This window comes from Hyperolius riggenbachi, chromosome 5 (assembly GCF_040937935.1).
Source record: "Hyperolius riggenbachi isolate aHypRig1 chromosome 5, aHypRig1.pri, whole genome shotgun sequence".
NCBI classification, from domain to species: Eukaryota; Metazoa; Chordata; class Amphibia; order Anura; family Hyperoliidae; genus Hyperolius; species Hyperolius riggenbachi.
In genome coordinates this window covers 39,501,935-39,517,215 of record NC_090650.1, presented here as the reverse complement: position 1 = coordinate 39,517,215, position 15,281 = coordinate 39,501,935, and the positions used below count along the sequence as shown (strand labels likewise).

The 15,281-nt window shown below is 45.8% G+C and overlaps 1 protein-coding gene across 2 annotated transcripts in view; it reads right to left on the bottom strand.

Annotated features, from left to right (window-relative positions):
• ABCB1 (ATP binding cassette subfamily B member 1) overlaps positions 1-15,281 on the bottom strand; it is a 148,119-nt gene that overhangs the window by 91,631 nt on the left and 41,207 nt on the right. For both annotated transcript variants that reach the window (XM_068235515.1, XM_068235514.1), the window contains exon 3: positions 8,385-8,466. In XM_068235515.1, coding sequence (XP_068091616.1) covers positions 8,385-8,466 — 82 coding nt within the window. The remainder of the gene's footprint in view (positions 1-8,384; positions 8,467-15,281) is intronic.

The following is a 15,281-nucleotide window of genomic DNA, read 5'->3' as shown; positions in this document are numbered from 1 at the left end:
GCGAAAAATATTTTTTTTTACCATAAAAATTTGTGAAAAGCGCAAAAAAAAAACAAATCTAATTTTCAATGGATTTTTCACTCAAAAATCGAATTTACCATTATTTTCGCGAAAATTCATGCGATAAAGAATATTAGCATTTTCTCTCAGCACTGGGAATGTTTTGTACATAAAGACAACTTTGTTTGTATCTCTGAAACGTTGAAACTCAAGTTGTTTGTTTAGGCCGGTTACACACTGAAAGCGTGCAGGAGAACGGCTCCTGCACGCGTTGCGTCGTGTCGTCGTGATGCTGAGTAGCGGCGGTAGTAGTTAATTAACCCGAAGGGCAAACGGCGAATCCCGACGATAAAATGCGCCGGGACACGTCGTACCGTAACGTATCGAAACGCAGCGTCGAATGTGAAAGGTAAAATTAAAGTCTATAGACTGTCTTTTTACCTTGGTTAACGCAAAGTATAGACTTTGCGTTAAAACGCGGAAAAAGGGTTCTGGTGTGAAAGAGCATAGTGGACTATTTGAACGAATCATTTATAAAATCACATATTTATCTTACAACACAGCTCGCTCTCATGTGAAGCGGACGCAGATTTGCCTATTGCTGATCAGCTCAGAGCATTAACCTCACTCCCTGCCAAAATGACAAGCACCCCAACCACTTCCTACAGGTGAGCTTCCTCTTCACTGCCGATGCAAATACCTCCCCGCTGCTGTAGACTGCAGACGCAGGGGTCACAGGGTCCCAGCAAAACCACCAAAACTCTAAGGTTATATAAGAATCAGATGATTTAAAGGGCAAATATCACATTAATTCATTCATTAAAAAAATAAATAAGTTAAAATTGCTCTAAATATAAATCGGTCAGAGGCGTAACTAGAGATCACTGGGCCCCCCTGCGAAACTTTGGATAGGGGCCCCATCCCCCCCTCGCTTTCTGCTCAGGTTAACTAATGCTTCATACACACTTGAGATAACAGTCTTTGGAAAAGGCAAGATCACAGACCAATTTTACCCCCTTCCATGTAGTATGAGAGCCATACTCTACACAGTCTATTCTATGGGGCCGCACTCCCCATCAGATAAAATCTTTGTAAGATGTTGCACACACAGACGCTGTACAGACACAAAAGATCATTATCTGCAAAAGATCTGTTCCTGCAAAAGATCCATTCCTGCAAAATGCATTCCCATAGTCTATGAGATCTGCAGATCATCATACACACTTGGTTTAACAGACTTCATCTGCATATCTGGCAATCATCTGCAGATCTGAAAATCCATCCTGGTGAATCTGATCTGCAGATGATCTGCAGATGATTGTCTGTTAAACCAAGTGTGTATGATGATCTGCAGATCTCATAGACTATGAATGCATTTTGCAGGAACTAATCTTTTGCAGGAACAGATCTTTTGCAGATAATGATCTTTTGAGTGTGTACGGGCATCTTTGTGTGCAGCATCCTGCAAAGATTTTATTTGTTGGGGAGTGCAGCTCCATAGAATAGACTGTGTAGAGTACGGCTCTCATACTACATGGAAGGGGGTAAATTTGGTCTGTGATCTTGCCTTTTCCAAAGACTTTTATCTCAAGTGTGTATGAAGCATTAAAACCAATGTTATTCACTTGGCTAGTGCACACTTGAATGTGTTTTCCCCATGCAGATCCAAACTGTCAGCAGTGAAGCACTGCATACATGTCCTCTATCAATTACATTAGCTTCTGTGATAAAACGTGTTTTCATACATGTGGCTTGATTCACTAAACCGTGATATGCCAAATAGCACACCTTACAGTGACTAGCACACAAATAACTATGCTGTGTTCCTTTTCTTCTTTCTCTGCCTGAAAGAGTTAAATATCAAGTATGTAAGTGGCTGACTCAGTCCTGACTCAGACAGGAAGTGACTACAGTGTGACCCTCACTGATAAGAAATTCCAATTATAAAACACTTTCCTAGCAGAAAATGGCTTCTGAGAGCAGGAAAGAGATACAAAAGGTCAATAGTCATAGATTTTAGCTCTGGCATACTTCAATGAATGTGTCATTGACCAAAAACAATAAAACAGTTAAAACTTAAATAAAAGTAGGTTTAAACAAAATAAAACTGTGGATTGTTTTAAACAATCAATTTTAGGAGAAGGAAGATAGATACAATCATTTATTTCATTAGTTTATTTTCGCTTTGGGTGTCCTTTAAGACGCCTTATCAGAGTAGCATAGCGAGCGCTACAAACTTATGCCTGCTAATTGGCAATGGCACTCATCCTGCCCTGAGCCCCTGCGCTCGCTATGCTACTCTGATAAGGCGTGTTAACGTTGATAAAGTGTGATATCTTTCATAAGGCGTGATATCTTTGATAAGGTGTGATATTTGTCATATCACGGTTTAGTGAATCGTCAGGCTGGGTTCACATATAACATAACGTTTTATTCTGGCAGTTTCAGCTGTTGCGTTTGCGTTTTTGTATTGTGTTTTTTGGTGTGTTTTGCATTTCTCTTCACACAAATGTGTTTTTTAATGCGTTCAATTGCGGTTGCGGTTGAGTTTTTTAAATTAAATATTTGCAAATCATTGGGGAGACAACAGGAAGCGGAAATCCGTCAGAGAATTTTAACTTTTCATTAAAAACGCCACGGAAAACGCGATGAAAACGCACTTCATATGCGTTACCATAGACTTTCATTATGTGCGTTTTGTCAGCCAGCCTGCCTATTACGCAACACTACCAGCGTCTGCAGAACGCTTACTGTAAATCGCAGGTACTCCACACCACCTTCTGCATCCCATTGACTAACATTGCTGCATAAAACGCAGTGTTTCCCGCTCCGCAAGCGTTTCTGTTATGTGTGCACCCCGGCCTTAGACAGGCGTGCTCCCAGCCTCAGCTTATTACACTAACTCTGTCCTCCTCTAATGGAGCAGGACTGGCTCTGCAGACTTCTCCAGCATCACTACAGTACACAAAACTGTGATAACGCAAATATCCCACCTTATCGAAGATAGCACACCTTATCAGAGTTAACACGCCTTATCAGAGTAGCAGAGCAAGCGCTACAAGGGCAGGACAAGTGCCATTGCCAATTAGCAGGCATAAGTTTGTAGCGCTCGCTATGCTACTCTGATACGGCGTGTTAACTTTCATAAGGTGTGATATATTTGATAAGGTGTGATATTTGCGTTATCACTGTTTAGTGAATCAAGCACATGGTTTGCAGAAAACACATCCAGAAAACCGACAGACCAGTGTGCTCCCAACCTCAGCTTATTACACTCACTCTGACCTCCTCTGATGGAGCAGAAATAGCTCTTCAGACTTCTCCAGCATCATTACAGTACACAGCACTTGGGGAGGGGTATGGTGGCTAGGGGCTAGGGCAGCACTGTACACAAGACCCTGCTGCACACTGAATATGGACTGACTACAAATCTTTGTCTGCAAAACTTTGTATGATTCCTTATCAGTGGCTGAGCAGATGCAGTCATTAGAACAATGGTGCAGAGAGCAGAAAGCTTTTTCTCTCCATACCCTTAGTTGTCAGTCTCTCAGGACAGGATGACAAAAAATTCTCCCCCCACCTACGAAGCCCCCTGCAGCTTCTGGGCTCCCCTGCGGCTGCATCCCTTGCAGAGTCTACTGTTACGCCCCTGTCTCCTGTTTTCCAATGGGAGCCAGTTTCTGCCTGGGATTCGATATATGTACCGGCGAGTGTCCTGTGCAGTGGAGCTGAGCGGAGATGGAAGTAGCGACGCATGACCCAAATGGTGGTGGTGACAGAGGAATGGATGCAGAACAGTGAGTATTGGGAATATATCATCAGGCATGCAACAGGACACAGCATACCAATACAGGTTACGCTGTAAGCTCACCAGTGAACTCACACTCGATATGTCCACTGTCCAATCATCTCTCTGCAATGCTGTTGTTGGGGCGCAAGGTCTGGGGTAGACAGGAAGTAAAGCACTGGGGACCCCAGTGTAAAGTTCTGCCAGGGAAGGTGATGGTGGTAGTATAAAATGTGTATCAGTGCCCGTGTTTCCATAGCTACACCTGGTGTTCTGATCTTGAGGCAAATACGTGATTTTTACAACAACAACAAGCAATGTGAGCCCATCAGGGGTGGGGAAGATGACGGGAACTCTGCAGATTTATGCTTCCATTACTGATCTAAATATGCTTTGCCATTAAGGATGAAAGGAAATCTGCCACAATTACACTAATTGGATGAGACTTCGGCCAAGAACACCAGTCTGCAGACTGCCCGGACGTGCTGCTTGCCTGCTGCGATCATGTCCAACCACATCTACAAGGCAGAAATCACATCTGCTCCCAGTGGACAGATTTAAAGGGGCGGCAGCATCTACGATATGTCGGCTGCACTTCTTACAGCAGCAGGGACAGCCATACTATCCCAGGAAAAAAAACATTTATATGATAAATACTTGTTCTACTCACATAAATACATGTATTGTACTGTCCATGTTGTGATTTCAGTGAATTTTAACTGTTCCAGGCATTTTCCATGTTTACTGCCTGTAACTAAAAAAATCCAGATTTCCAGTCATTTCCTCCCTTACTCTTTTCTTTCTCCTTCTTGAAGTGATGTATGCATTGTGAACCCTCCTTTGTAAACACATGCGAGCACAGCATAGATCATATTTCAGCAGCTTCTGCAGAGGGGTGAGGTGTATTTCCCTTCTCAGTCTCGTGTCACACTAAACTGCCCTCAGCCAATCACTGAGGAGCAGTAATGTAGGAGGGAGATAACAAGCTTCCCTCTGCCCGGAAATCCTACCCACCTCAGAGCCCAGCCGCACTGCGTAGGTGCAGAACAGTTCACGTCTGAGCAGTAGATTGAGCCAAAAGCCAAGCCCGAATGGCTCTGTGCTACTGAAAGATGTATCCTGTGTAGTGCAGCTGCGCTCCCCGGCCAGGGCCGGATTTAGGCCAAGGCCGCCTAGGCCATGGCCTAGGGCACCACAGGAGCAAGGGCACCAAAGCAGCAGGCTAAACTGGTGCAGCATTTCCAAGCTTGCAAATGCTGCAATGCAGGGAGATCAGGGGATCTCCCTGCTGCCAGCTACCTGTGCAGCGGCCACCTTGCTCTCTGCGCACGTTGGCGTTGTGGCGGGCGGCTACGGACTTGGGCAGCATTGGGGACAAAGGGAAAAAGGAAGCTTCTGCAGTGGAGACGGGCAGAGTAGGGAGTGACGCTGATGGCTGCTGTGGTGTGGAGGCGAGCTGTACTGAAAGAGGGGGAGTGGGAAAGGGAGGGATTAAGGGAGTCATCAGGCTACCTATACTGGAGGGAGAGTGGAAATGGTCATCACGCTACCTATAGTAGAGGGAAAGAAGGGAGGGGCCATCTGGCTACCTATACTGGAAGGGGGTCATCAGTATATTTATGCTAGGGGGAAGGGGGGGGCATCTGGCGATCTATACTGGAGGGAAGGGGATAGGGGTCATCTCGCTACCTATACTGAAGGGGGCGGCTGGTGACATTGGCCTTGGGCCCAAAAGAGTACAAATTCGACCCTGCTTCCAGCGACAAGCCCTTGTTGAGGAGCTGTAGGGTCCCAGCACTGGAACAGAGAGGTGTAGGGGGGGGGAGCCTGTGAATTATTCTTCCCTCTACTAAGGTGAGTATCTAACTTTTCCCATTTTTAAACTCACAGGTATCCTTTAAAGGGGATGCTCTAGAAATATATATACAGACCTTGGCGGCTCCAAGGTGGGGGGGGGGGGGGGGGTTGGCTTGCTGCCCTAGCTGCCCAATAGCACCCCCAGAGAATGTGTTGAAGGTGGGGCTGCCAGCACATGGAGGAGAGAGGAGACAACCAGCCAAGCGAGAGAGTCACTCACCTCGCCTTACAAATCTCTCAGCTGATCAAACTGATCACTTTTCAGTTGGACTCTGAGGGTGGTCAAGTTATTAGATTCTGTCAATCTGAGGTTGTGGGAGGCGTGACGCAGCTGCAACAAATCCTTCAGGTATCCGGGGCCCAGGTCTTGTAAGGATTTGAATGTTAGCATGCCAGTTTTGAAGAAGATTCTCCATTTTATCATGTGTGGCCTCCATTAGAGTATTTTATTACTGCTGAATAATGTGGATGCATGTTTTCCACCTTTTGGGTACAACACAGGGCATAGCAATACGGGGTGCAGATGTTGCGACTGCACCAGGGCCCTGAACCGCAGTATTAGCTCTGTATTGGTCTTGTGCCGGTAATGATCACTTCTATAGATACTTTGAATAGTAGTAATCATTGACAAAATTAACAAACTCCCCTTCTTGCACCTCTCCACTGTGGTTGTCCCTGGCATTGTTTGGTGTGTTGTATCAATTGTTATGGATAGAGTGTTTGGGCAATGTAAAACATGCACTGGGGCCCGTAGCTCATTAGCTACGCCACTGGTATAACACATTGACAAATCTATTGTGTATTAACTGCTTTTCTAAGCGCTTTTGCTGAGCGATTCTTTTTTTCACTTCCTGACGTCAGTCAGAAAGTGAACTCTTTGACCCAGAAATGAATAAATACATTGGGCTTGATTCACAAAACGGTGCTAACTGTTAGCATGGGCGACCAATCGCGCGCAAAAGTCCATGTTATTGGGGCTTTGCGCGCGCAGGGCCGGATTTCTACTCTTTACCGCCCAAGGCCACTGTCAGCAGCTGCCCCCTTCAGTTAAGATAGCCAGATGACGGCATCAAGTATAGGTGGCCAGATGACCCTTCCCTCTAGTATAGATAGCAAGATGACCCTTCCCTCTAGTATAGATAGCAAGATGACCCTTCCCTCTAGTATAGATAGCCAGATGACCCTTCCCCATTCCTCATGTATAGGTAGCCCGTGGACCCTTCCCTCCACTATAAGTAGCCAAATGACTCTTCCACCCCTTCAGTTTAGATAGCCTGATGACTCCCCTTCCCTCCAGTATAGGTATCATGATCACCCCTTCCCCCATCCCTCTAGCATAAGAAGCCAGATGACCCTCCCCACACTTCCATATAGATAGCCTGATGACGCCCCCTCCTTTCAGTATAGGCAGCAAGGTGATCCTTCCCTTCCACCTAGTATAGCCTGCTGCCCACCTGCCCTTGATTCTGTGGTGCCCTAGGCCATGGCCTATGTGGCCTTGGCTTAAATCCGGCCCTGTGCGCGCGCAAATGTCTGCGTTATTGGGGCTTTGCGCGCGCAAATGTCTGCGTGCGGCACTTCACATGCTGTTTAGCACGCCCGTGCTAACAGTTAGCACTGTTTTGCGAATCAAGCCCAATGTATTTACTCATAAAAGCACCCGGGAAATCGATATACAAAGCAGTTTTTTTAAGTACTTTGTGATTTCCCTACACCTTCCATTGAGCCAAATCACTCAGAAAATGGTACTGGTAGCACGTTTGCAATATCAAAGAAATCGAAACGCTCCCATGTGAACACTCTCATAGGAAAACATTGCACAAGCGCTTTTAGGGAGATTTCTAAAATCGCCAGCGCTTAAAAAAAAACAAAATGGAAATGCTCATAGTGTGAATGAGCCCTAATACAGTATTAATATCCCTATTTTTGGGATACTTTGTCAAAGTAGGTGGCGCACTACTGTTTGACATCCTATGTTGATATTTGTGCTTCTGCTTCTAGTGGGCCCCTTAAGGTCTGTTGGCCCTCTTAGAATATGGCATTCAACTTTTGGGTGATTGTGCTATGTGGGCGCCACCTCCTGGGACAAAGTCCTACGGGGAACGCTTGCTATTGAATGTTGCAGACGTATGTCCGCATTGTTTACGTTGCCAGGGTAACCGCTTGACGTATGAGGACGTCACTTCCAGCTTTACCGGATGTGGGTCCTCTGTTGGAACGCATCGTGGTTCCGTAGTGAACTGACGAGCGGCTACGTGTTGTGATGTCCCCCCCCCCCCACTTTGTCTGACGTGGCGCAATTCGATTGGCTGAAGTGCGGCAGCTAACTAGGAAGCGCTGCTGGCGCCGTTCTTCATTGGATATATGCAGAGTGTCGCACGCTATACGGGCCGGTACAGTCTAGCGTTGTATATCTCTTCGCAGGTGACAGGTAAATGATCTAAATGCTGATTTACATGTTATTTTGCATGTTCCCCATCAGGTCCGCCATTTATCCCGCCCAGTTGGACACCGATTGGTGTTTTTAGTGGGGGTGGGTTATTTAAAGGTATTTCACTGGTGTGTGCATTATGGCTAATAAACTTGAGAAAGGGCAAGACCCGAAACAGCGTCTGTCGTTGTGTCAGCCTTTTGTTTGATGCAATAAAAGAGCTATATTACTATCTGCTGGAGTGGTGCCGATCATTTTTGGATTATCCCTAGGAACATTGGAGAGCCAGCTAGTCCCATCATTACTCACCATGGTGAAAGCGCTGACTTTTTTGGGCTTTTCAACCTTTTCTTTTTTCTTCTTGAATTTTGAGAAGAATCCTTGATTTTTGCTGTAATGAAGAACAGGTCATAGTTAGCACCTCTGTTATCACATTTCCCAGAGCACATGTATCTTGGCACTGAATTCCTAATATCTAATTTGTCACTGAACACTCAACACAAAGGCCTCTGTCATTTATCACAGACCTCGAATGCCCTCAGAGGAGGTCAAACTTGAAGATTAAACAAACACCCGTGAAGCTGAATACTCACCTGACAATGCATGAAGAAGGATGCCAGCGACGTCCCCCGATGACAAGCATTCCTCAATCCATCTGCCTGCTGGCGGGTACAGGCGACGACACACGATGGGCGTGAACAGGAAGTCAAGCGATCACGGTACTTTGCAGGGAGTCATCGGGGATCTTAAAGATCCGATCCACCGTGACGGTCGTTATCGGTGTGCGTGCCATACACATAATCGTGCGCCTGTCTCATGTCGCGAGATCGCTGAAAAGATCGATCGTCGCTCAAAAAAATAACCGGTCGTCAAAAAAATCGTTGTAGCGTTAAAGCTCTGTACTCACGCTAGATAACTCTAGATAATACACGCCAGACTCTGGCCCACAGAGCCATAAGATTTAGTCTGCAAGTGGTTTCCCCACGTTGCATTATGTTTGGCCCACTCTAGACCACCAAGAAACTATATTGGGGTTAAGGCCCTAGATCACCAGGGAAGCCATATGGGGGAGGGAGGGTAAAAGCACTGGACACCAAGGAACTGTATAGGGGAGATGGGAGGCATTAGACACCAAGGAACTGTATAGGGGAGGGAGGAGGCATTAGACACCAAGGAACTGTATAGGGGAGGGAGGAGGCATTAGACACAAGGGAACTGTATAGGGGAAGGAGGCATGCCACTAGACTCCAGGAAACTGCATGGGGGTGGGAGGGGGCACTAGATGCCAGGGAACTGTATAAGGATGGGAGGGGGGGCCATTAGACACTAGGGAACTTTATTTGGGAGGGAGGTCGCAAGACATTGAGGTTAGCCACTGTTAAGTTTTGGCCTACTTTGTGTTTGAGTTTGACACCCCTGCTCTAGATTGAATTAAGAGAATCCAGCATATACTGTATATGGCAGCCTCTCAACCACTCCAGTGATGGTTGAGAGTTCTCACCACATTCCCCGCGGCTGCCGCATGATATCACTCCCACGCCGCTCTTCCCCCCCCCCCATAGGAACCGAACATGTCAGACACGTCTGTACAGCCTCAGCCCTGCAATGACTCCTGAGGGATCGGCTGCCTGACGCGACCTGCCCTATAAGTGTGTAGGGGGCGTAAGATACATACAAACGCATGAAGAATGTAGCTTGTAGGGTTCAGGACGCTATCTCTCAGGAGACAGTTCAGGGCCGAGTGGCTGAAGCAGCTAACACAAAACACAAATGCAAAACAGAAATTAGCCTTCTTAACACAGAAGTTAAAGAGAAACCGTAACCAAGAATTTAGCTTCATCACAATCAGTAGCTGATACCCCCTTTCCCATGAGAAAATCTATTCCTTTTCACCAGGGCTGTGGAGTCGGTACAAAAATCTTCCGACTCCAACCCCTCAGTTTATGAAACCACCGAATCCGAGTACCCAAAATGGCTCCGACTCCGACTCCTCAACTCCGAACTCCATAGTCTAATATTTACCAGGGCTGTGGATTTTGTACAAAGACTCCCGACTCCGACTTCTCAGTTTATGAAATCACCAACTCCGACTCCAAGTACCCAAAAGTGTTCCGACTCCACAGGCCTGCTTTTCACAAACGGATCATCAGGGGGCTCTGTATGGCTGATATTGTGGTGAAACCCCTCCCACAGTGGGATGTCAGGACCATGGTTCTGACATCACACTGTGGGAGCCTTGCTGCATTGTGGGAAATAACTGTTTACAGCTGTTTCCAACTGCCTAAAAAGCAAGCAGCATCTCCTTCCACTGACATCAACTGCCAGCATGAAAAATGTCACCATGTGATAACTGTTACTCAGGGAGAGGAAAGCTTTTACAATGGGCAAACAGTAACTAAATCATTTAAACGCAATTATTGTGAAAATGAAGCACTTTTTTATTACATTATTATTATTATTATAGGTGAACTCTGAGGGTAGGGGAACTCTAAGGTGGCCCACACTGCATCACTGCTGAATATGCAAATCATCCTTTTATGTCCCTGATGGCTAAACGCACCTCCAGAACCACTAGAATGCAATGATGTGTCAGCTTGTTAATTGTACAGAGCCACAAAAATCCAACATGCATACAGACTGTTTTGGACTAGTTAATCCTCATCAGTGCATAGCATGGATTAATGTGGCTCTATGGGGTAGGACTTAAAGCACCCAAAGTTACAGACTACCTAGCAAGCTCGTGGTGAACCAGAACTCCTAAAAGTGTGTAACGGGGCTACAATGGACCAAAAAGCCATTTTACTAAAATGCTATGCAAAACAGAAATGTGCCTTCTTCAAACAGAAGGTATTTGCGATTATTCAATTTGACCACCAATACAACCAGCAGATATAATCTCAATGTAGATGAATTTATTTTTAGGAAGTCCTACACAGAAGAATGTCTAACTATCATAGATGATCTGTGTAAATGTGCAGAACATTGAGGCTCAGGAGACCGGAGAAGGAGTAGCTGGGTGATTCACTGACGCCATGTTAGGTAATGTTTGACAACCGTACACACACAACGCACTTGATAAGGTTCAGCTGCATTTCATAGAAACATGCTGGGAGATATACACAGGGCTTGTCCAGAGTGATTCCTGGCATCCAGTGCTGCTTTATGGGATCGGGTCAGTTCAGTGCACAACACCAGCACATTTGGGCGTTGTGAGCTCAATGTTATCAGTGTGCGGTGCTTGGATTGAGCACCCAATAACAAAGTAGCTGCCAAAGACCTGTGCCATAGAAACTAGTTCCTGTAACATGCTGAAACTCGAACACGGGCTCAGGGCACAGCTACAGGCTCTGGATACTGAGGCCAATGCTGGGGAATATTGGTTGGGGTAACTAAGCAGAGTAAAGGGGCCCATACACTTAGCCGATTAGCGGCCGATCGATCGCAAATCGATTGGCCGATCGATTTCAATTGATCTGACATGCTGGAAAATCTAGGTCGATCTGGTGAGATGGCTTATCAGTTTGCATTGGCCCAAATGGAGATCTGATGACAAAAAAATGCCATCAGATCGATTTTCAATAGATTACATACTGAAATCTATTGGAAATCTGTTCCTAGTAAAAAATGTTCCTAAACACATCAGATAGATCAGAGATCTGTCTGCTGCTAATCTAACGAGTGTATGGCCACCGCTCGGCATAGATGAGGAGGGTGAGCGGAAGCGTCTATCGAAAAATGGTGCATGGAAATTTGGTTGCCCATAATCCTGATTGTAAGATATTGGTATTTAATACTGATATTCTATTTTTAAAGCGTAAAACATCGGTATTAAATGGCCAATATTTTACTATGGCGAAACCTAACCCTACTCTCACGCAGAACACTCCCTCCCTAATCCTAAGCTCCACCCAAGCACAAACTTACTTTCTGACGCCTAAGGCCCGGTTCACATTAGCGGTTTTTTGCGGAGCTGGCCGTACGGATCCGTCCATCAAGATCAGGTAAAAACTGTCAGTTTTCTATTTGTTCCTATGCAGCTGCAAAACCTTCGGTTTCCATTCAGCTGGGCACAACGGTCTGGAAAAATCGGTCCTGGAGCATTTTTTTTGTCCGTTGAGCGGATGGATGTGAATGGATCCATTGGTTAACATTGGATCCGTTCGCTTACCGGACCATTTGTACAGTATACATTCTGCTTCCGTTCTGTTCACCACTAATGTGAATCGGGCCGAACCCTAACCAACCCCACCCCCCCTCCCCGCGCAAACTTCCTACCTGAGGCCTGACACTAACCCCAAGCCCATCTCCCCCCACCCGCGAACATCCTATCTAACGTCTAACCCTACCGCACAAACACCCTAACTGATGCCTAACCCTTCCCCCACCAGCATAAGCTTCCTACCTGATGTCTAACCGTTAAAAAACCACAATCGCAAAAAAAGTAGGCAGTTAAAATCTGACAGAACCGACAGATTCCTCATGGGGGATTCAAGGTTTTCTTTGTTTTCAACAGCATTTCCTGAACAGAAGTTTAACTGTCAAAATAGTACGATACCAGTCAGCCTCTCAACTCACTTGCACACTATTTTGTCAGTTAGACTTTGCAACTGCTGTTCAGGCAATGCTGTTGAAAACAAAGAAAACCCTGAGAATCCCCCATGATGAGGACTGGCCTAAAACCTGTTGGTTCTGTCAGATTTTAACTGCCTACTTTTTTTTTGCGATAGTTTTCCTTTAAAGGGACTCAGTGACGAAAAAGTATAATAAATTTATACATACCTGGGGCTTCCTCTAGCCCCATCAGCATGGATCGCTCCGACGCCGCTGTCCTCCGCCGCCTCTATCGCCGGTACCGGGTCTCGTCCCTTCCGCTGGACGCTGACAGTTGTACACATGCGCAAGGACTCCCTCTGTCTCACCGGGGGCTGCTTTACGCATGCGCCTGCACTGTAGTACGGAGGGAGCGCATGCCCCTGGCAGGCTGAAGTGACGGGAACCGCTACCGGCGATAGAGGCAGCGGAGGATGGCGGCGTGGGAGCGATCCATGCTGATGGGGCTGGACGAAGCCCCAGGTATGTATAAATTTATTATACGTTTCGTCTCTGAGTCTCTTTAACTCCTTTACAGCCAGCAGTAAAAATGTCACCATGTGATAAATGTAAATCAGGGAGAGGAAGGATTCTACAATGGGCAAACACTGACTAAATAATTTATACATAATTATTGTAAAACTGAAGAACTTCTTTATTACATTTTTTTTCACTGGAGTTCCTCTTTAAGCAGTGTAGGTGAACTCTGAGGTGGCCCACAGTGCATCACTGCTGAATATGCAAATCATCCTTTTATGTCTCTGATGGCTAAACACACCTCCAAAACGGCTGGAATGCAATGATGTGTCAGCTTGTTAATTGTACAGAGCCACAATAATCCAACAGGCATACAGACTGTTTCGATCCTCATCAGTGCATGGCATGGATTATTGTGGCTCTATGGGGTAATGCTGGGTACACACGATGAGATTTCCCGTTCGATTCCCGGGATCGAACGGATCGATTCGATTATTTCAAACATGTTCGATTGGATTTCGATCGTTTTTTTCATGATAGGTATGCAAAATCGAGGGAAAAAACGATCGAAATCCAATCGAACATGTTTGAAATAATCTAATCGATCCGCAAATCGAGCGGGAAATCTAATCGTGTGTACCCAGCATAAGACCTTAAGCACCCAGAGTTACAGATTACCTAGCAAGCTCGTGGTGAACCAGAACTCCTAAAAGGTGTGTAAGGGACTACAATGGACCAAAAAGCCATCTTACTAAAATGCTATGGAAACAGAAATGTGCCCTCCCCACATAAACGTCCTACCTGATGTCTATCCCTAACCCCACCACACAAACACTCTAACTGACGCCTAACCATAAACCCCCCCCCCCCCCACACACACACACACACACACACACACACACACCACCACCACTGCAGAAGCTTCATACCTGACGTCTAACCCTTAAAGGACCACTATTGCAAAAAAAGTAGACAGTTAAAATCTGACAGGTTTTGGGCCAGTCCATCTCCCCATGGAGGATTCTCATGGTTTTCTTTGTTTTCAACAGCACTTCCTGAACAGCAGTTTAACTGCCAAAATAGTAAAATACACGCCACCTTTTGGCGCCCACATCAGCCACCTCCCACACACCCAGGTACAGCGTGGAAGTTTTTGTGATGCCCATGTTTTGATGCTTATCTACCTGCACGTTTTTGCATTTGATATGTATTTGCCACAGAACTTTTTTTGCATTTGCTGCACTAATAAACTATAGTGCCAGACATTTCCTGTCTCCAAGTTTGCTTGCATGTACTCTGCCTGTTGTCTTGAGCACATAGTTTCACTGGGTACATAAACATTTATGCCAGTCATTTGCAGCTTTCACCGAGTGCCTGTCAGCTCTCCCACAAACTTCATAAACACTTGCACACTACAGTATGGTAAAATACATGAGGGTGCTTTGTCTCTGATTCACTTTAAAGCCTCTTTTGGTTGGCTAAACAGCTGGCAGTGGGTGGGACAGTTCAGCCTCCCGGCCACAATGCGTTTAATAACATCACGTGTGTCATGTTTGATACACTGGTAGGTGAACAGAGGCGCCAGAAGGATAAAAGTACATAAAATTTTAAAAAAATTGCTGGGAGGAAGTGGTGGACTCTCCTCCGTTAAAGCAGACACCAAGCTGTCACAGAGGTGCTCTGCTTGCTATAACTGAATTGCTGTTGTTTATCCCCTGCTTATTGCCTGAAGAAGTGGGCTGTGCCCGCGAAACGCGTTGCATCTTTGGGGTATTTTCAATAAATGTGTATATCTATATATTTACAGTCCTTGGTGTCTGCTTTAACGGAGGCGAGTCCACCACTTCCTCCCAGCAATTTTTTTAAAAAATTTTGTACTTTTATCCTTCTGGCGCCTCTGTTCACCTACCAATATATTTGAGTCCACCCCAGGTGGAGGGGTGATCTACCCCCTTTCTTCCTATCTACAGAGAGCGACTTCTTAATCCTGAGTGAGGACAGGTCTAATCTCCTCACCTGCCTATACAGTGGTTACCTAGGTGGTAACCCGTGTTTGTGAGTATTACCATCTCACTGTTTCATTTATCCAATCAATTTTGACATACTACACCATATTGGGCTCTCGATTTCTCTTCAACT